The sequence below is a fragment of the Pituophis catenifer genome, unplaced genomic scaffold (assembly GCF_029215685.1).
Source record: "Pituophis catenifer annectens isolate HBS135680 unplaced genomic scaffold, rPitCat1.0.hap2 SCAF_6, whole genome shotgun sequence".
NCBI classification, from domain to species: Eukaryota; Metazoa; Chordata; class Lepidosauria; order Squamata; family Colubridae; genus Pituophis; species Pituophis catenifer.
The window spans coordinates 77,811,762-77,835,029 of NW_027256886.1; the positions used below are offsets into that span (position 1 = coordinate 77,811,762).

General features: G+C 40.6%; 1 protein-coding gene across 1 annotated transcript in view; it reads right to left on the bottom strand.

Moving 5' to 3' along the window:
• HK1 (hexokinase 1) overlaps window positions 1-20,341 on the bottom strand; it is a 61,599-nt gene extending 41,258 nt beyond the window's left edge. The window contains exons 1-2 of the mRNA XM_070945287.1: window positions 19,988-20,341; window positions 5,405-5,567 (exon numbers count right to left, since the gene is read on the bottom strand). Coding sequence (XP_070801388.1) covers window positions 5,405-5,567; window positions 19,988-20,050 — 226 coding nt within the window. The 5' untranslated portion in view covers window positions 20,051-20,341. The remainder of the gene's footprint in view (window positions 1-5,404; window positions 5,568-19,987) is intronic.
• Between the last annotated feature and the right edge of the window lie 2,927 nt (window positions 20,342-23,268).

Below are 23,268 nucleotides of genomic sequence, written 5' to 3' on the forward strand. Positions count from 1 at the left end.
GGACGGCCTCCTGCAGCACTTTGCTGGCCAAAATGTGTAAGTGGGGTCATTCAGTAGAGTAGTTAATTGTGCTGTTCAACCCCAGCCATACTGAAGGAGCAATGAAACTGTGCAAAATCTGAGAGCCAACAAGGAATTCATGTAATGCCACAATGCTGCCATCTATTTGGGAGGATTGAAGCCAAGCACTCTCTCAACTCAGCAAGGAATGCAAGGCACGTCTTCCCAAGCAATAACACAAAGGTTGTTGGATCAGCATCATTTCCAAGCTGAACATAGATCACGGGTGTCAAACTCGCGGTGTCACATTGCCCTCACGTGACAAAGAGCCCTGGTGGCGCAGCAGACTAAAGCACTGTTATTAACATCAGCTGCCTGCAATTACTGCAAGTTCAAATCTCACCAGGCTCAAGGTTGACTCAGCTTTCCATCCTTTCTAAGGTAGGTAAAATGAGGACCCGGATTGTGGGGGCAATAAGCTGACTTTGTATAAAATATACAAAAATATGAAGGCTATTGCTTAAAACATTGTAAGCCGCCCTGAGTCTCCGGAGAAGGGCGGCATATAAATCAAATCAAATCAAATCAAATCAAATCAAATCAAAACAAATCAATCAATCAATATCATGTCATTCCCCTTCGTGGAGCTGGGATGGGCATGGCCTGCGTAGGATGCATCCAGGTTGCGTGCCATGAATTTGACACTCCTGACATAGATGGTCACAGGGAGAGCAAATGATGTCACATGAGTCGTGACATCATCATACAAATCACAACTGATGAAAATTGTACAGCATGCCCTCATTTCTGTGATGCCATCATAACGTATGTGACACCACCACAATTCTTCCAGACGCCAATGCATCGTATTGCACTTCTGGAGATCAAACGATGTGAAATGACACTGTCGGGGACAAGAGCTTCCCATTATGCCAAGTGCACAAATAGACTTTATCGCTGTAGCCCATTGATTGCTTAAAAACAAGCCATTATCACAAAATAAGGCCTCAAAGATAAACAGTGGAACAGATGGTGCCTTTTTTTCAGCAAATGTAAACAAGCCTCAGTACAATTTAAACTAACGTGGATTCTGTAATAACTAGTAAATTAACCTGCAGCCTGAAAACAGAAATCAGATGCCCACTCAGCAAAACACTTGAAAGGACATTCCGATGTAAAGGCAAATCACAATCAGGTGTTAAAGAATTAATTCCATATTATCTGCATGGATGGCTATGACCTGAAATTTGTTTTCTTCCTCTTCCCACCTGCTGTCTTGTGATCTTAAAATGCAAGCAAATTGCAATTTGAACTATCCATTGTGCGTTGTATGCACTATGATTTAATAGAAAGTGTGCTCTGCCAATATCTCAGAAGTGAGAGTTTACATCATGTGATAAGAAAAGTAAGAAGAAAGATGCTAAAACCACAGATGGTCTATGCACGATATCAATTAATGGCTGATTTACTCACAAACATCTGGTAAAAGCCCTATACAATGTGTGACCATCCTGTCATCATGCAAATGATACAATTCATGACATGAATGACATAGCAAAAGTGACATTCTTTGCGCCTGTGAATGAGTACGCAGCAATGCTTCAACCTTACTACTAAATTCTGAATTTATGAATAATGTAACTATTATTTATGCTAGCTTCCTCCAATCTGATTCTCTTCACATATTCTGGACTATGAATCCATCACTCCAAATTAGCAATCCATCACTAATTTTACAAGAGCTCATAGAATTTGCTTTCCAGAGGATATACCATTTTGGGTAAAACTTTTCAGGGGGGAATATCCATCACATATTCATAGAACTATCAGTAATTTCTTCTCCCAGGACTTCCTATCTAAACCTGTGCTTTTAATATATGATCCTTTCTGTACACAGCTATTAAGAAGGATCGAAACAGTTTTGGATACATTCAAATCTCTCCAGTATTATTGAAGTTTTGAATACTAAAGCAGTGTTTTCCAAACTTGGCAATTTTAAGATGTGTGGACTTCAACTCCCAGAATTCCCCAGCCAGCATGTGGGTGTTAATTGCAATTACATCTCATTTTGAATTCTTTATGATTCTTAACAAAGCAAGATAAAACACAATGATTACTCTTCAGGCCCCAAAGCCAAGTGCTGGCTTGAAAGAGAAGCCTAATCAAATGACAAGAGCTAGAATTTTTCTTTTCACTGAACAGAATACATAAAAGAGAGCCCCAAGCTGTTTCTTCAGTTTATAAGGCAGTAACGTTTGGGGAGGGAACCAAATATTATATGGAAATAATGCTTATCTAATTAAGCATTTAGGTATGGGTCATATGGGACACGGTGGCTCAGTGGCTAAGACGCTGAACTTGTCGATCGAAAGGTCGGCAGTTCAGCGGTTCGAATCCCTAGTGCCGCATAACGGGGTGAGCTCCCGTTACTTGTCCCAGCTTCTGCCAACCTAGCAGTTCGAAAGCACGTAAAAAATGCAAGTAGAAAAATAAGGACCACCTTTGGTGGGAAGGTAACAGCGTTCCGTGCGCCTTTGGCATTTAGTCATGTCGACTACATGACCATGGAGACGTCTTCGGACAGCGCTGGCTCTTCGGCTTTGAAACAGAGATGAGCACCGCCCCCTGGAGTCGAGAACGACTAGCACATATGTGCGAGGGGAACCTTTACCTTTAATTAAATGATGTTGTCAGATGCAACCAAACTAGGGCTGGGCAACACCTGAGAGGTCGAAAGTCACAATTCAACATCCTGAATTTTTTCAACTTGCTTTTTCTGTCTGAAGTTTAATTTAATTTAATTTAATTTAATTAATCATATTTCTATGCCGCCCAACTCCCTAGGGACTAAAGTTGACAAGTAAGGAAGACTAGGAGAGGGCCCAAAAAATGTATTAGACCAATTCCAGGCCAATTTAGGAGAGTGGTGCTGGTTAAAGAGAAGGCTCAAAGTAATTTGCTCCTGGGGGTCTTTTTGCTTCTATTCCCACCCTGATTTCTTTTTCTTTTTGTAAGAAAGTGGGGGGGAAGGGAACCCTACATCGCCAAAAATTCAAACATGTTGCGCTTGTTTGAAAAATTCAAACTCAATGTGCTTGAAGGGCAATATTCAGTGTACCAAAAGCTAGGCCGCCTGGAAAAACGTATTATATAAATTAACATTAAATTTTCAACTTGATATCTAAGAGCCTTGATAGTACAGTGGTTTAGTGCACCCTGTCATTAACACAGCTGCCTGCAATTTCTGCTGGTTCGAATCTCTCCAAGGCTCAAGGTTGACTCAGCCTTTCATCCTTTCTAAGGTAGGTGAAATGAGGACCCAGTTTGTGGGGGCAATAAGCTGACTTTGTATAAAATATACAAAAGTATGAAGGCTATTGCTTAACGCATTGTAAGCCTCCCTGAGTCTCCGGAGAAGGGCGGCATATAAATCAAATTAAAAAAAAAAAAAACTTGGTTGCCATTTTCTTTTAAACGTTTCTTTGTTTGCTTGACCTGTGACTGTTGAACATTCCTAAATCCAGTTACATTTTCTCTGAAAAATAAAAAAAATTAATAAAACCTGTTGTGATTGGCCTACGGGGCCTGACTTTGAGAACACCCTGTATGCAATATATACTAATGAGCAGCCACATTCTCAGGAGAGATCTAATTCTGAAAGATGTTGTGAGGATTTGGGGCATTTTTCTATTTAATTTTTAAAAGACATACAGTATATACGAACATGCACACACACTCCTGCAGCAGGGCCCAATCCGTGGGGGCTGGGAGAACTATAGGAGAACAAGGTTTTGTGCCACCTCAACGGCCTTCTCAAAGGAGCACAAATCTGGTCATGATAAGCAACACTATTGTTGAGACTTGCTCTAGAAGAGTTTCTCTCTTGTATAGATTCCAATTAAGCTGTTCCTATCTTGAACATATCCCCTGCAAATTATGTGTTCTTTTTATCTTAGTCAGGGATGTCAAACTCAAGGCGCACGGGCCTAATCCGGCCCACGGAATGCTTAGATCTGGCCCACGGGCCCACCCTGGAAACAATGAGAGACCGGCCCGTGGTGCCTCTGCCAGCAAAAACGGGCTCCTGAGTTCCTTTTCCGGCTGCGATGGCGGCCATCGCAGCTGGAAAAGGAGCTCAGGAGCCCGTTTTCACTGGCAGAGTGCTCGGAGTGCCACAGGTGCCCCCGACATGAGTGACATCAAGCAGGCCATGCCCACTCTGGCCAAGATCAAACATAACCCTGATGCGGCCCTCAATGAAATCGAGTTTGACACCCCTGTTCTACAGTTAAAAGATAAAGGTCCCCCTCGCATACACGTGCTAGTCGTCCCCTACTCTAGGGGGGCTGTGCTCATCTCCGTTTCAAAGCCAAATAGCCAGCACTGTCCAAAGACATCTCCGTGGTCATGTGGCTGGCATGACTCAACGCCAACTTTAGATATTTTTAATTGTTAATTGATTTTAGTTGGGGTGTTTTAAATTTATTGGGCCAAAATTTGTTTAATTCTTTTTTAAAAAATAATTTTAAATTTTTTTATGTGATGTTTTTATTCTTGGCTGTTCACCGCCCTGAGTCCAGTGGGAAAAGGGCAGTATAAAAATCTAATAAAATAAAATAATAAATAAATAAAATAAAGGCATACGGAATGCTGTTACCTTCCCACCAAAGTGGTCCCTATTTTTCTACTTGCATTTTTTACGTGCTTTCGAACAGCTAGGTTGGCAGAAGCTGGGACAAGTCATGGGAGCTCACCCCGTTACGCGGCACTAGGGATGTTCTACAGGTACAGTAGTCCTAAACTAACAGCCACAATTGGCACAGAATTTCTGAGCTAAGCAAGATAGTTGCTGAGCCTATTTTGTTACCTTTTTGCTACAACTGTTAAGTAAATCTCTGCAGTTGTTAAGTGAATCATGCGGTCATTAAGTGAATCTGGCTTCCCCCATTGACTTTGCTTGTCAGAAGCTGGTTGGGATGGTTGCAATTAATTATCACATGATCCCAGGATCCTGCAGCTATTGTCAAATCGTGCACGTTACTAAGCACCTGAATTCTGATCATGAGTCCCTGAGGATGCTGCAACAGTTGTAAGAGTGAGGAGCAGTCATAATTTTTTTTGGGGGGGGGGGGGGGAAATGACTCTGTAACTTCAAATGGTCACTAAACAAATAGTTGTAACTTATGTTTTGGTAAATAACATGTTCTATTAGACTGGAAAGTTTTTTATAGGGCTACTACTATTACATATTTTTTTCTTACAGTTTTATTCGCTTTAGGGTCACTATGGCCACAAATGGAATTAACAGATCTCACTATATTGGAAGGAACAATACTGGACTTGTTTTAGGAAACCATCTTCATTAACAATTTTAGCAGCACATCACAAGAATAGTACCCCTTACCTGAGCCATCAGGAATAGATCTTACAAAGGTAGGCAGCATCTTTACAGAGGCCGTTGGGTTAAAATCCCTAGAGAGGCCATTCTTCATTTCGCTCCTGAAGCGACCCATAATATCCAGCAAAGTTTCATCCGACAGCCGCATGGCATACAGATATTTATCAATCTATATAGGAGAGAGAAACACAGACGATTCAAACCTTGTACAATTTTGTTTCTGAACATAAGGTTGCTAAGTCTTTTGTAAAATGCTGAAGTATGGCATGCTCTAGACCAGAGTGTCAAACTCAAAGCCTGCAGGCCGCATCTGACCCGTGGGGTACTTAGATCTGGCCCACGGGGCCACCCTGCAAACAGCAAAGGACTGGCCCGCGGTCCTTCTGTCAGCAAAAATGGAGCTCGGGAGGGCCGCCGTTTTTGCTGGCAGAGGGTTGCAGGCAGCTGTCGCAGCCAAAAACGGAGCTCGGGAGCTCGTTTTTGCTGTCACGAATGCTCGGGCAGGTGCTCCCGACACGAGTGATGTCGAACTGGCCACGCCCCCCCTCCCCGAGGTCAAAAACAACCCTGATGCGGCCCTCAATGAAATCGAGTTTGACACCCCTACTCTAAACAAAATGCTTAGAGCAGGTAATATCCATTACAAATCTCTAATTCCATCAATGAAACACTTATGCCCCCACCCCAGGAAAATAAAACACAATACACAAACAAGACCACCTTGCTTTTGAGTTCAGGAAATCCCTGAGCTGAGAAGAAACAGCTCAAAATTATTCTCTTTGTAATGTAGATCTATCCTAATGATAGAGGAATGACGAAACAGAGAGGTTCTCGGCTGAACGTAAACAAAAGAAGACATCTCTGTATTGGTTCTAAGAAGTTCAGATTTCTCTATCACCACCTTAAACTGAGTCCAGAAAACAAAAAGTAGGCAAAAAACACACATGACCACCAGTGGAACCCCCAATCAGAAGACAAAATTGAACACAGTGTTCTAGCTGAAATTTCTTTACAGACATTTCACAGAGTAAAGGCAGACCACGGGCTGATACCAGTGTGGGAAGAAAAATCCAATCCAGTTCCAGTCCAGGAGAAAATCACTGGGAATAAAATGGAGGCTGGCTACAAGGAAAGAAGCTCTCTGTTTATTTGGTTTCCAGAAACTTCAGGGACAGCAGCATGTTTCTGGGGTGGCTGACAAAATGGCTGAGTGAGTGGATGGATCTTTATAAGTTTTTGAGGTTTTGTGATTGAGATGCTTCAGGGGGTTGGGCAATGTAGTGAGCCTTGTGTCTTTTGCTATTCTAATGGTGGTAGGTAAATCCTATTATGTCCTAAAGGTCATGTCCTGTCCTTAGAATTTGGGGAGGGGATGTAAATTCATAATCCCATCAGCTCCAGCCTGGGGGAGCTGTGGCTGAAGGCGGTTTGTTGTGAATAGGCTGGCCTGGATTTCTGTAAATGGATACTGAATGGAATACTCCAGTTTTCTCAATAGATACAATAGTAACTCATTCATAAAAAGTAATCGTGTTTTCCTGATAATGGAGAGAAGTGAATAATTTTACCCTAAGAAAGGGTAGGAGAGTGGGGTGCTGACTTCCTATACCAGTGACCAAACTCAATTTTACAATGTTTTTACAATGGTCATGAAACAAATCACCACAGTTGTAAAATGAATTAAATAGTTGATAAGCAAACCCATTCTTCCAAATGGGCATTTTTTGCTGGAAACCAGTAAAAAAAACATAGGAAACTGACAACAAAAATAGAAATCATTGTGATTGTGGGAGGCTGCAATCCATCCTAAATGTGAACTGTTTGTCAAGCATCTGAAATGAGATCGTAGGGAGGAAGACTTGTAACTCCAAGAACAGGTTGGAAGTAACTTTTTAAAGTCTGCCACAATTTGTATGGTCGTAAATTGGGACGAACTTGCCAGGTAGAGACATCACCATATCTCTTAATTCTTGTTGTAAGTGTTAATCTAACCTTTCCCATAACCAATATGTAAGCAACAGGTGTTTCCTGGGCAATGGACAAGTGTGAAAATATCATCTCCTACATTCATGCGTACAGCCATCCTGGTTCATGGAGAGACTTGGAATTATAAATTACATGATGAGAAGCAGTTCTCCCTAAATGATTTATACTTAATTCCTGACAAGTATTTTAGATTTCAACTCACATCAGTCTCAAGTGCCTAGACAGATGACAAGGTTGGGCCGAGTAGAGTATGACCCAAAATATCGGAAGGGAACCAAATGGCACATCTTTCATAGATACTATGAAGCAAATTAAAAGTAATAAAAGGTAGCATTCTGTGTAACCCAACAGCTAGAAATGAAGAAAGCCCCATTAATGCTAATTTGCTATTAATACAGTAATTCTCTGAAACACAGTAATTTTAGATATCATTTTAATCTTGATAAAGCATATTAATGATCAAGTCTTCCTTAACTTTTTTTAATCAATCTAATGGCTTCAACCAACATTTATCAGCCTTTTTAAAAACTTCCTTCTATCAGGGTGGATTAGATTTAAATCGAGTTGATTTAAATCACAATTTAAATCATGATTTAAATCACTAGTAAAAAGGCTTGATTTAAATCAACTCGATTTAAATCATAATTTTTAAAGAGCAACTGTCATCTCTGCTACTCCTTTGACCCGCTGTTGACTCACCAATAGTCCCAGTGTTGCAGAATATACAGCCTCATGCTACATAACTAAGCTCCATTTCATGCTGAATAAACTAAATTATTTATGTATCTTAAATAGAAAACTATCTTAGGATAGATTTTTACCCCAAAAGTTTTTAATTAAAATAAATTCAATAAAAATAAAAAAAAATCTGATTTAAATAAAAAAAATCCGATTTAAATCAAAAAAATCTGATTTTTTTAAAATTTTTTTTTAAAAATCATTGATTTTTATCCACCCTGCCTTCTATCCATGATCATGATCAAGAGGAACAAAATTGTTCCCGATGTTGCATTTGCTAAAGAACATTGAACCGCTGTCCTTAACTGTTTGGCTAGACATAGGTAAAACCTACTAACTCTAACCAGTATTTCAAACAATAAAAATCCACATCTGGATGAAAAAAGAACTTAATTCCCCTACCAACTTTCTACAAATAATATCATGTTTTAGACATTTGATGCCAGGTGTTGTTCAGTCCAACATTCTCACCCAACAATTTGATTTTAAAATGCCCCATGTTTTTATTTAAGCATTTACTTTGTACTACCTTCTCCCATAGATTCCAGATGCTTAAGTAGTTTCTGATCAGACTATCAAATCAAATACAGACCCAAGCAGGTGCTCTCTTCTAGCACTTTCGGGCCCATGACACAAACAGCAAATAGCAAACAGCAAATCAATAAAAGCAGAACTAAAATAGTTATGTAATTCAGGGATGGGTTCTAAATTTTTTTACTACCGGTTCTGTGGGCGTGGCTTATTTTGTGGGTGTGACTTGGAGGTCATGTGACTAGGTGGGCATGGCTAGCTGGTCAGAGTCATTTCTGGAAGGTCCTCGCACTTACGACCAGTCCTCGCACTTACGACCCGATTCATTTGTTTGCTTTTAACACTGATCAGCTGTAGGACAGCCCTTTGAAGCCCCGCGGCAAGAGTTTAAACAGTTTTTTTCCCTCTAGTCATCAGCTGGGACTCAGGAGGCAGCAATAGATTGGGGGTGGGACCAAATAAAAGGTAAGAATAACGTGGGTGGGTGGGGGGCGGCGGGGGGGGAGAACCGGTTCGGTGACATCATATCGTCACCGCTACCGGCTCGGCCGAACCGGACCGAACCGGGAGGAACCCACCACTGATGTAATTCCTTTGAAAATGTAAATGGGTTGAAAGCGGAAACCTGGTGGAGAAGAAATTGAGAACACTCTCACAGAGAAGCCCCTACCTTCTGTTGAAAGAAATGTCCATCTGGGTTCAGTTCCAAGTGGGGAGAAAGACACTGGGAACATGGAGACTCCTTGGAAAGATGGTTTAATGGTGAACAGGACCACATGGTTTGAGGTCCTGGGTAAAAAGAGCATATGGGTGAGAGAGGGAGAGATTTATACCCTGTTGGGCTTTGAACTTTGTAGGCTGTCTGTGCCCCAGGCCTAGTTGAATCTTGCTGGGTGATGATGTAATGAAGGGGCTTTGGGCAATTCCTATTATGACTTTGTCCTGTTTTGGATCTTGAGTGAGGGCTAATCTTATTATGTCCTGAGGGCCGTGTGTCTTTTGTGTTGTAAATAAACTGGCCCAGTTTTTTGTCTTGTAAATAACCAAAGTATCTGCTGAGGGCAGGGACCTGAGGCTGAGTTTCTATCTTAAGATTTCTATCTCTCTTTTAGGGGAAATATTCTGCCTTTTAAATATTTCCTAGAATATTTCATTTTCCTAGGAGAGGGGTGGGTGCTAGCTTCCTACACTTCAATACAGGGAAGAGATCTCTAAAATGTAATCCAGCAAGAGGATAAGGTAGCTCTTGAGAAACTGAGGCTGTAATTTGTAATACGGTAATTAATATTATTCAAAAAATGGACCAGGAGTCTGAGTATCTATCCTAAATCTGGCCCGTGCTGGAGGGGCAGTAGGAAAGCAAAAATCAGAAATACTTTTCCATGCATGCTCAACTGATTTGCAGTTTGCTTCCTTACAATCCTATTTATATTAAGCTAATATAAATTCCCTTGGGGGTTGGGGAATTCTGGAAGCTTAAGTCCACCCATCTAAAGGTGGCCATAGCTGAGAAACACTGGGATAAGTAGTTGCTTTGAAGGCATTAGCAAAATGATTTTCATTACAATGCATGCAGAGATCAAGATGCAAAGGCTCACTAAGGGAACTGCACTTTAGCAGGATTACCTGCCTGGTTAGAGAAAAAATTGTGCTATCATAGCACTGTACCCCCAAATGCAGCACCTGGCATCCCTCCCAGAAAGGACTAGAGGCCGTCTGCCAGCATGAAAGGCAGAGAAGGTTTTTAAGCTAACAAGACCCATGCCTTTAAATGTGATGTTATTCACAACAGATCAATCTGAAATAAATCTGTCCTAGATTGTGTTTGGCAAGAGAACGCAAGGGATGGCGCACAGACCCTTAACTATTTCAAGTTAAATTCAAGAGGTCCTACCAGGTTCCTGAGTTCACAAGGGAAGAATTTTGTTCATTGTTCACCACAAATATATATAATTCTCTGTTGTAATTTATCTGGGACAGAATTGAAAGCATTATGCAACTTTTTGCACAACCAGCCCAGTTTTAATCTTGAGGAATGCAAAATTACAGAAGCATCAGTGGAAGCATATTTTACATGGCAGCAAGCTTGGCATTTTGCAATCATCAGCATTAACGATGTCGTTTTAGACCGAATACACCTGTCACCAAATTTATTCCAACTACTGTTACAGAGAGGTAGAACTGAAGCTACAAACACTGGAACAGGCACAATTTAAAAATATATTTCTCTTCTTTTTCTCCTTTCCAGGATTTCTCTATCCCTTAAGGAAGACTTCTTAGGAATCTGAAAGCTTACATACTGTTAAATTAACAATTCGTTAACTTAATAAAAGAATTGCCTTCCTGTAGATTCTTTTTTTTCCCCCACTTTTGCTTTTTATTCCTTACATTAAACTTTAAAGCCAATTTACGTAGGCTGTCGGCTGATTGTAGCTTGCCTATTATTACCGTGTTTCCCCGCAAATAAGATCCTGTCTTATATTTTTTGCACCCTGAAATAAGTGTTTGGCCTTATTGCCATGCGCTCAAAAGCCCAATTGGGTTTATTATCAGGAGATGTCTTATTTTGGGGAAAACAGGGTACATTACATCAACAAAGATTAAAATCCTGGAATCCAAGCATGTATCCACTGATTTGTGTTGCAACAGTGAAATCAAATCAAAATGTAACTGTGCAATTAACTGTCTTTGCTGCGGGAAAAATAATTCATCTATTTCCAATTTACTAGACACTAAGTGTTTGGAATGCCACTTTTTAGAAATTATTTTAGGAATCTATTTGGCTCAGTAACTCCTGCCCAAAACATCACCTTGCCAAATGTTTTATATTTGGTCTTTAATTGAAATACTCCTCTACCAATGACAATGCATTTACCCTTCTGCTCACAGTGAACACCAAGCATCCAACCTAACTGTCAAATGATTCTCTTTTAATCCAATTAGGAGGCACAAACTAATAAATAAATGATGCTTGTTTTAAAATGATGGGGAAAGAAGAATCAAAGTATTATAAGGTTTGGAGTAGATGGTATGAATGGCTGAAACATAAGGAAATAAGTTAAATGAATGAGAAAAGGAGGGGGAAAATGTGTATGATCTTTTGTTAGTAAAGAAGAAATGATATAAAGTAGAAAATGAACGTCAAATAAGTAAATACTTAAATATTTGTAAATATTGATTTATAGAAAGAGCAGACCGCTGTGTATAGATGAAAGTGATATTTTTCTTTTTTGTGTTACTTTTTGTTGTATGTATGTTTGATTTTTAATGTGTTTTTAATGTATTTAAAATAAAAAACTTTTTAAAATTTAAAAAAAATAAAAAAAAATAAAATGAAGGCACCTTTGTAACTAAATCATGACAACTGAGAATGCACCCGAACTAGAAAAAAACTTGACTTTTTGTTTTTAATGAAATAACATCTCTTTCTTTAACAATTCAGCCATGCCATTGAGATGGTATAGGGCAGAGTTATCAAACTCAAGGCCCGGGGGACGGATCCGGCCCGCAGGGTGCTTAGTTCTGGCCTGCGGGATCACCCAGGAAACAGCAAAGGACTGGCCTGTGGTGCCTTTGCAAGCGAAAACGGAGCTCAGGAAGGCCGCACGCAGCCCTCGCGAGCTCCGTTTTCACTGGCAGAAGGTTGCAAGAGGTGGTCGCAGCCAAAAATGGAACTCCTGAGAGCCACTGACAGCCCTACTGAGCTCAATTTTCACTGGCAGAGGGTTGGAGGCCATCGCAGCTGAAAACGGATGTCTGGAATCCCGTTTTCGCTGGCAGAGCACTCGGGCCACCACAGGCACCCTCAAGACGAGTGACGTCAAGCTGGCCACACCCACCCTGGCCATGCCCCCCCCGCGAGGTCAAATACAACCCTGATGCGGCCCTCAATGAAATCGAGTTTGACACCCCTACTCTAGACAAAATGCTTAAAGCAGGTAATATTCATTACAAATCTCCAATTTCATCAATGAAACACTTATGCCCCACCCCAGGAAAATAAACACAATATACAAACAAGACCACCTTGCTTTTGAGTTCAGGAAATCCCTGAGCGTGAAATTGAGTTTGATGTTCCAATATGAGATTTTAGAAACCTTCAGAATTTTAAATTGTCAAGAGTAAATATTGAAGACTGATGGGAAACTTCAAACTTAAGAAAACTGAGAAGGCAAGGAGAGATAAGAGGAAAATAAATATCCAATATTGTCAATTATTTCCAATGTTTGATGCAAACAATTATTTAAGATGGGAGAAAATCCCAAAGCTTTATAGCTTGGAAGTAGTAGATTGGAAAGTGTTGTTCTTTAAAAAAACAAGGCTATGACAAACTTTCTTCCATATTGTTGCCAAGAAGAAAACAAGGATATGTCCATGATGTGACTGGGAATTGAGCTCAACTCCAGAGAGACTACATCTGCCACATAAATAGCCAACATAATCATTGGGTACAACTTTCCTGAAAAAGACAGTTGGTCATTTGGAGTTTAAGTTAACTTGTTACACAGCTAACTAAAATTAGAGAAGGCTGTATGACTCACTTGTCTTTGTATTGCCATAGGAACCTTACTGGCCTTACCTCCAGTACAGGTGAAACCACCAGATAAGGCAGTGACTTGGCTATTTGTATTTCAGACAAAAAGTGCTTGAAGTCTGTTGTGTATCAGCTTACATACTGTGTTCTACCATCCCTGAATGCAGGGAGAAATGTAACACTAACTTGCATCAGTTAGTTAAAGCCAAAACTAACCCATAGGATTTTTGTTGCGCACTGATACATGAATTTCTAAATGTAACCGGTTTGAAGAAATACTATTTGCTTTGCAGAGGCACATATTTTTGCTCCAGCTTGGAAGAGTTTATTAGCACAATTAAAATTCAAATAATTGTCTAGATGGGCCAGGATTTACAGTTCTCACAGAAAAGAATACTGAAAATGCAAGATTCTTTTTACAGCAGCTTTTAATTAAATCAAGGGCATATCTAGGTTAATTTTATTTATTTGAATGCCACATCCATTGCTGAAAATCTTTTAGGAGCACACAGTAGAATGAGTTCAAAATAGATTTTATCTTACGTTATTTTGTGGTGTCAAATATACAGGGTTAAACTTCAAAAGTTAAGGACAGGCACATACATACAAGCAAGATTTGACCTAAGGAAACACAGTCAGGATACACAAGATCAATGTAAGGAACAAATTCAGTATTCTTAACGCATGTTAAAAAAAAAAAAGAGTCCAAGAGCTTGGGGAAATATAAGAGACATCATTAAAACTGAAGTGGGGAAAAATATTCCACAAATTTCAAAGAAGAAAAGATCAAAGTCTTATAAGAATAAGCTATCTTGATAGCCCAAGATAGGAGATAAAAGCTTTAGGCAACAAGAAGAATTTATGATGACTGAACCCAAACTGGTTTAACTCTAGGCAAAAAACGTTATCAACCAACTTGCTTAGTAAACTCAGTTGACGAGTTAAAAAAAATGTGCTGGAGAAATAAAAAGGAGTTTAATCCTGGGAGAGCAGGCAACAATAGACAAGATCATGAAGGAAAGGACATTTCTAGGGAGGGGAAAGGGCCAGTGTAATTAAAGCAATGGTTTTCCCCTGATAACTATGTGAAAAGAAGATACTAAAAAAGAACAAGAGAAGGAATACAGACCAAATTATGGATCTGGAGATGGGTATTAAAGTACCATGGACCACAAGAATCTATCCTGGAACTAATAAAGGTTGTCTGTTCCCTAGAGATGATGATCATCAACAAGCAGAAACTCATATAAGGTCACCATGTGATATAAGCAGATGATGGACTAGGAAAAAAAAATAGTACTTGGGAAAGGTGAAGAAACATAGAAAGGGAAGACAATCTATAATTAAATGGACTAAAGTGAAGGTCACAATATGTGTTGCAGGTAGTGGTCGACTTAAACCATGTTTAGAGACAGTTCAAAATTACAACAGCACTGAAAAAGGTGACTTATGACTGATTTTCACACCTATGACCACTGCAGTATTCCCAGGGGATCAAAAAAATGGGGCAAAATCACTTAACAACTGCCTTGCTTAGCACTGAAAATGCTGGCCTCAATTATGGTTGTAAGTCGAGGACTACCTATATCTTATACCTATATCTTATTGCTCCACAGTTTGCCCCACATACTTTGTTGCCTTGGCTATATGGTCAAATGGTCTTAATGCAGAATATCTACTGTATATATGCTCTTTATTTATTTTCTTGTCTGAAGAAGCTATCTGGGGAACTCCAAAACATACATATGTTTATAACATAAAACCAATGACTTGCATTGATGTAAACTTTTTATTTACAGTTTATTTACAGTACCCAACTGAACAGCATTTTCTAGTTGCACCTAACAATCAATATTCACACTCTGAAATATCAGTTGGCCATCCAAATGCATGGAAGTGTCATCACTGAAATCCATACAGAAATTGAAATTCCATTTGGCCCATCTCTTTGCAAACATTACAACTTTTCTAAATACAAGAGAAGAACAGGGAAACATTATGACTCTTATCTGTCTATATACCATCTACTGACTCTACACGGTGCTGCCAAGTTATAAGGCAATCTTGGGACAAACTCTAGGTTGTGCCTTGATCCAGTTCAGCTGCCACGTGAAACATGAACACACCAAAGTATTTGGAGAGTATCAAACTGCTGGGATGTTCCAAACTTTTCAAGCTCCCCAAGATGGACAGCAAAAACAATCTTCAGCTGCCATCTGGAAAAGAAAACTGTACTTGAAAACGCTCAACCATCCAAAAAGAATCACTATTTATCAGGGTGGATTTGATTTAAATCGAGTTGATTTAAATCACAATTTAAATCACTAGTAAAAAGGCTTGATTTAAATCAACTCGATTTAAATCATAGTTTTTAAAGAGCAACTGTCATCTCTGCTACTCCTTTGACCCACTGTTGACTCACCAATAGTCCCAGTGTTGCAGAATATACAGCCTCATGCTACATAACTAAGCTCCATTTCATGCTGAATAAACTAAATTATTTATGTATCTTAAATAGAAAACTATCTTACGATAGATTTTTACCCCAAAACTTTTTTATTAAAATAAATTCGATAAAAATCAAAAAAATCCGATTTAAATCAAAAAAATCTGATTTTTTTGATTTTTTTAAAAAAAAATCATTGATTTTTATCCACCCTGCTATTTATCTACCCTAAATAAAACCTGGACATCTGAGTCAGATGAGATTCCACGAAAAATGGAAGAATGCTGCATCTACTGCAACCAGATTGCCCAAACAGCTGAAACACTCAAGATGGTATTTACCAATTTCTACCATCATAGGATAGGATAGGATAGGATAGGATAGGATAGGATAGGATAGGATAGGATAGGATAGGATAGGATAGGATAGGATAGGTGGAAGGGACCTTGGAGGCCTTCTATTCCAGCCCCCCAATCCCCCCCCCGCCCCAAGCAGGAGAACCTATACCAGTGATAGCTAATCTTTTTGGCACCAAGTGCCCAAAGCGTGTGCGTGCACACCCATAATGCAATGCGCATGCGACCCCCCCACCTGCCCCACCCCCCGTGCATGCACACACAACCCCGTGTGCGCCCTATTCCCCGCGCATGCGTGTGCATCTCCTGCATGCACCCCGCCCCCCACGCATGTGCAGCAGTGACCCAAAAACCAGCTGGCCAGCGGGAGGCACGCACACATCCGCAGTGGAGCTGAGCTGGGGCAATGGCTTGCGTGCCCACAGAGAGGGGTGGCATACATGCCATAGGTTCGTCATCACGGACCTATACTATTTCAGGTAAGCAATTATCTAGACTCCTCTTAAAAACATCCCGTGATGAAGCGCCCATATTCCTGAAGGCAAGCTGTTTCACTGGTTAATTGTCCTCACTGTTAGGAAGTTTCTCCTTAACGACAAAGTGGAATTTACTACAGGCCAGTTACAACTTGTACATGCTCAATCTAGATCTTGTAAAAGTTATTTAAGTCCTTGTTTCACTTAGATTTACAGACAGACTTTTATGATTGAGGAATTGCAAATAAAGGCAACAATTTTAAAGCAGCAGCTAACTATTTTGTTAAAAGTGAATAACTACTTATTTGGCAGGAGCACAGCATACTGACAATTCTTCCATCTACAATGGGACTATGGGTAGCAACTGTCAGAATTTAAGCAAACATTAGTGCTCAAGAAATAGTTTCTTTCCAGGTTTTTTGAATCAATTTATGTCCCATGTCTATCTCATCTGGGCTCCTCTATGACTCCCTAATTCAAGTGGCTTTCTTATTATATTTGCTTAAAACATCAATGTTCTCATTTATCTGCATTTTTAATCAACCATATACTTCTGTGCAACATAAAACAAAAAAAATCATGTTGTAGGAAGAAAAATCCATCTGGTTCAGTTCCAAGCTGGGAGAAAGGCACTGGATATAAAATGGAGGCTGATTGGTAGGAAAGTTTATTGATGAGCAAGAACCACAGCCTGCAGTTTTGGGACAGCTGACAAATTAGCTTGATGAGTGCAAGGATTTTTAAATGATTTCTGAAATGCTGCAGGGATTGTGCAATGTACCGTGTTTCCCTGAAAATAAGACCCTGTTTTATATTTTTTTGAATTCTGAAATAAGTGCTTGGCTTCATTACCATGCGCTCAAAAGCCCGATTGGGCTTATTATCAGGGGGTGTCTTATTTTGGGGGAAACAGGTAGTGAGCCTAATGTCTTTTGCTATTCTAATGGTGGTGGGTTAATCTTATTATGTCCTAAAAGGTCATGTCCTGTCCTTAGAAACTGGGTGGGGGAAGGATGTAAATTTTAATCCGATCCCCCAGGATTTCTTAATGGGTCCAACATCACCATCTCTAAAGATTTCTGCTGGAGACTGTTTTACTATACAGGATATAGGGGCTGCTTTCTGCCTCTAAGACCATGTTTCTCCATTTCTCATTTGGGGAAATATAATATTCTGCCTATTTTAATATTTCCCAAAATATTTTATTCTTCTAGAAGGGGGTGGATTCCCATAATGTCATAAATAGCTAATTCTTTTTCTTATGAAGAATTCTGGAACATTAAGGGGTTGTCTCAACATCAACTATCAAAATTGGACTTGCTTTCATCTTTCTTTGTTTCAATGGAGTTCATCATGTTGTTAATTTCTGTCTAAACATAAATATTAAGTTTGAAAACCATCGTTTATGGCTTAGCACTGACATATAAATCACTCACTCTAATGTATTCAGAAAACCATGATCAAAACAAACCATAGCTTAGTATAATGTATTATCCCAACTTCTCTCTTTTTCACACATACACACACACTAGAGTCACAAGTTATCACAGTCATCTAATATTGATCATCTAAAACTTCTCCATCTAGAATAAGAATTCACTTTTCCAAAAAGGTAGCAAAATATAAGAATTCTGAATATACACAGGACCTCTAATAACTAAGACCTGCTTTATATTTTATGAAGCATCATGGTTCCTTTCAATATTCTTTGTTGGAAGACAGATGATTTATTTTAAAGTAGTATTACTTTACTACCTTATTACTATTACTTTTAAAGTATTATTTTTAGTTTAAAGTTTTCAATTCAAAACAGCTAAATAATAATAATACTTTGCATTATTTTACCTATTATTTTAGTACTAATACCAATTATTTTTCTTAGTATTAAAAGGAGAGATGTTCATTCTCCTACAAAAAAAAATCCACCAATATTTTATCACAGCAGATGAAATTATTGTTTTTCTGCATATTCACAGTTAGCTTCACTTACTTTAAAGTATTGGCTATGTTTTGTGAGATAGCAGGAGCAGAAACATGAAAAAGGTGATATAAGTATTTTTAATAAAGCAAAAAATGGAATCCAAAGGAATCTGGTAGTTTCTTTTCTAACTAGCAACTTTTACTAAAAGGCAAAAAGGTCATAACCTTCATCTGACTGTCTGCTGCCATACTCTCCTCCTACAAGGAAACCAGGAAGAAGGTATTACTGTACAATGTACAAATAACACGCAGAAGAGAGTGGCTCCCCACCCTGGCCATAAACTATTTCCTCTGTTACTGCCATTACTGTCTGTGTATATTTTCCTTATTGCAAGAGCTACAAGTTACCATTTAGAAAAAAAAATCTTAAGATCTCCAAAGTGGGTCTCAATCTCATATTAAAATCCTAATAGAATTATCCTCTTAATAGAACGTGACTGACACAAAACATATTAAATATCAGATTAAAGTCACCGGTAATTAATAAAACTATGCTTTGAGTTCATAGGCAACCTTTTTTTGCAAGTCACAATATAGCAATGGATCACTTCCTTTTCTTAAGTAATCGTAAACACTTCCTTCCAATACAGAACTGCTCACCTTCCATTCCTAATAAAATACAGTCTGCAAAGTCTGCAGTGTCCTACAACACTGAGAAAACTAAAAATTAAAATTAATTTAAAAAAAAAAAAAAAGCTTGGCCCTGCAACCTGAACCCGATTTCCCGACTCCATCCAAGAGTCAGGAAATAATTTTGCACAATTTTTTAGGACTACAGTATTTTGAGTCCTCCGAGACAACTTTCAGGTAATTATTACAAGAGCTGCAGAAGAGGTCTACATTTTTCCCCAATATTTTTTTTTTAATCCAACGATCTCCATCCGGCTTTTGGTGGTTTTATTTTTGGGGGGGAGGGCTTTTGTGGGTTCCCCACTTGTGAACCCCAGAATCATTTAAGGAAGTGACCAAAAATTTGAGGCACGTGCCCAAGAGCCACCCTTGGGGGGGGAGATGCAGCCGCCTCCAAAGTCTCGTTTTTGCTAGATATGAGAGGAATTTATCATGGGGGGGGTGTCACTCAAACCTGCCTCGGCAGCCAGCCCCCCCACCCCCACCCCCGATGCCCATGCATTTTTGCACACGAGGAGGCAACCCTTAGGCCCTGAATCCTCCGTCCCTCGTGGACGATCCGCTCGGCAAGTTCCGCCCTGAGCAGGGAGGGGGAAACCATGACGGCGGCGTTGGACTCCCCGCCGCTATGACACCTACATTCCCCCCACCCACCCTTTCAAGGACATTGCAGCGGGCTGCTTCTTTCGGCTGCTCCGCGACCCCGAAAAGCGACGGGAGCCCATTTCCCCAGGTGCAAAAAAAACCAAACAAAAAAAGCAAGCCCAGGCAGGTGTGCGCGCAAGAGAGAGAGAGAGAGAGAGAGGAATGCGCCGTTGCGCGCGGCATTTCCCGCGCCCAGGCCCCGCGGAGCTGCGACCTCGCGCGACCTTTATATATATATATATATATATATATATATGTATATATTACCTTTTTGACCTGGTCATCCTTTAACTCGGTGAAGTAATAGGCCAGCAGCTGTGCGGCGATCATCCTGCAAACCGGAGGGTCCGGCTTAGCCGGACAGGCAGCCCCCGAGAGAAGGAAGGCAACCTCCCCAAAAAAAAGCTGGGCCGGAGAGGATGGAGAAAGGAGGCGCGCCGCTTTCCCGGCTCTCTGAGAAGGGGAGGATTGGCGGGAAGGAAAAACCAACAACAACAAAAAAAAGACCCCAGCGGTCCCGTCTTCAACCCCGCCGGGGGGAAAAAAATTAAATAAATAAAAAGGATGCTCCTTTTCTCTCTGCTTTTCCTCCACGCGAGAGTGACTAAGTGGAAAAACCTGCCCCCTTCCTACGCTGCCATTGGCTGAGCCGCGGAGAGATGGCCAGGCAAGGGCTGGCAAAGAAGCCTCGCCGGCTGCCGGCCGCCTCCTTCTCGCTCAGCAGGAAGGGGAGGAGGGCCCTCCGGCCATCCCCTCCACCCCCCAAAAAAAGGGATCCCTTTCCCGCACGTCCCCCACGTCCGCTAAGCCTTTCCCGGAGAAATCTCGCTTCCAGCTCCCCAGGGAAAGGAGGGTTTTGATTTTGAGCCGCCAAGCAGAGGGGCGTTTTCTCGCTCTCCTCTGCGCCCTTTCCCCGCTCCGGAAAGAAGCCAGGCCAGCGCGTAAAAACGCGCCTCCTTGAACAAACTGGCGGGTGGAAAACACACACCCTGGCGCGTTTCTGGATCCTTGGATCTACCAACGGTGGTGGTGGGGGAGAATACGGGAGAGCCTTTGAGAAGGAGGAAAAAAACGTGCCAAAAACGGACCCTCCCCCGACCTTGGGGTTGCCAGAAATAATGTAGGGTCTCCTGCTTCGGCGGGGTGGGGGCGGGGTTGGACTAGATGACCTACAAGGTCCCTTCCAAGTCTGTTAATCTATTGTCTGAGGTGGTCCTCTTGCAGAGGGGCTTTGGATGGGGATCCTTGGCGCGCGCTTTTGGTCCCTTGGGGAGAAGCAGGGGAAATCAGACGCCTTGGGAGCCTGGAGGAAAGGCGGAGTAAAAATCTTAAAAATAAATATAATATAATCTTATATAAGATTATATTATATTTATCTTAAAATAAATATAAAAATCAGGTATGTTTTTTTCTCTATGGTACCCTCTTTTCTATCTTTCGTGTAAGCTATACATACGAGTAATGCTCGCGTACTTTTATTACTCATATATATCCCCTTGACTGTAATAAACTGTTCCTTAAAATGTTGCCCATGGATAATTTGCTAGCTCTGTAAAGATGCGGGCCTATCCACTCCCTATCTATCATATTTGCATCCCATCTTTGGAGGCAGGCATGCACAGATTTCAACCCACAAGTGTTTTGATGCAGGCAACAATCTGCTGTGTCATAGCAGCGATATTGATCTGTGTATTTCTAGAAGACTTGTAAACATCTTTTCTGGCTAACGCGATTTATTATAAAGCTATCTGGAATTGCTGCTCGTGAAATCGCATGCCTTATTAAAAGGCATGTACTTTCATCATCAGCAATTCCGGATAGCTTAGTATGTCTTTTAACAAAAGGTGTTGGTTAGAAAAGGTGCTACCAGGCGCCTGTTGTTTTTTCGTTACTGTTCCTCTAGAGAGGATTTCTTAGCCCTGAGCTAAACAAAATGAGTTGTGATTTTGCATTCGTTTTCACACTCTCAATTTAAGATGTGCCATTGGCTTTCCAGAGTGTTGCATGAGGACCATGCAACTTATTTTTCCCAATTTGATTTGGTTTTGGAAACCCAAGAAAAAGCACGTACTCTACATGCTTCGGGCTTCTGAAGAAATGCATTTTTGCTCTGATTTTTGCCCCTCTGCCACTGCTGGGTGGGAAAAATCACACAATCTGCTGCCTCTCCCGCAAATAAGCATGGATCAATGTGTACCAAAGTGCCACCATTCGTGCCACAGAGGATCACTGCTCTCTATTTTTTTTTTATTTATTTATTTATATGCCGCCCTTCTCCAGAGACTCAGGGCAGTTTACAATGCGTTAAGCAATAGCCTTCATACTTTTGTATATTTTATACAAAGTCATCTTATTGCCCCCACAATCCAGGTCCTCATTTTACCTACCTTAGAAAGGATGGAAGGCTGAGTCAACCTTGAGTCTGGTGAGATTTGAACTTGCAGTAATTGCAGGCAGCTGATGTTAATAACATTTTGCTTTAGCATTACTGTGCAAGATTTAAACAACAATTTTTAAAGACACGTAAGCGTATAGTGGGATTAACATGCACTATAGTTGAATTTTCTGTCCTTAACATCTGTGCAACTGAGTTGTAGAAATTACATTAATTGTGAGCTTTCTGTTTCTGGCTTTTGCTGCTACTGTATAAAAGACTAGTTTTTAAGGCCAGAACATTAAAGTGTAGGGGTGACATCAGGGGTAAAATCCAGCAGGTTCTGACAGGTTCTGGAGAATCGGTAGCGGAAATTTTGAGTAGTTCGGAGAATCTGCAAATACCACACCTCTGGCTAGCCCCAGAGTGGGGTGGGAATGGGGATTTTGCAGTATCCTTCCCCTGGCGTGGGGTGGGAATGGAGATTTTGCAGTATCCTTCCCCTGCTACGCCCACCAAGCCACGCCACGCCCACCAAGCCACACCCACAGAACCTGTAGTTAAAAAAAATTGGATTTCACCACTGGGTGACATGTCCTATTTTTTTCCCTTGGATTAACATATATATTTGTATTGATCACTTTTGATATGATCAAATGACTAAATAAAGTTTCTATTCAATTTGTCTATGGAAATGCATTCAAGAGCACTCCTTATTTCTCAGGCAACGGCCAGTATTGCCCAATTCAAGTATTTTCTTTAATGATGCAGTTAATGTTTAATAGCTGCTGGACCACATTCCTGTGCTCCCTCCTCTCCTAAGAGGACCAACTGCCAGCCTTTGATGGCCTCAGTGCAAAGAAAGAACAAGGCAATTGCCATTCGGGTTCTAATCTCAAGAGCAAGGGAAAAGAAAACCTAAGCATGAGAAAGAACGGTACCATTTCAGATTGCCAATAGGAGCACAAGTGACAAAAAATATTCTCCCATATTCCCCAGACCGGTGGCCTCTTAAGATCTTGTTTCCTAGATCAGTGGGCACCAACTGGTGGTCCGTGGACCACTGGTGATCTGCAAGAAAATTTTGGTGGTCCGCAGAAAAATTATTTGCATTTTTTATATTGCACTAAATCAGGGGTCCTCAAACTACGGCCCCTGGGACAAATGCGTGTAA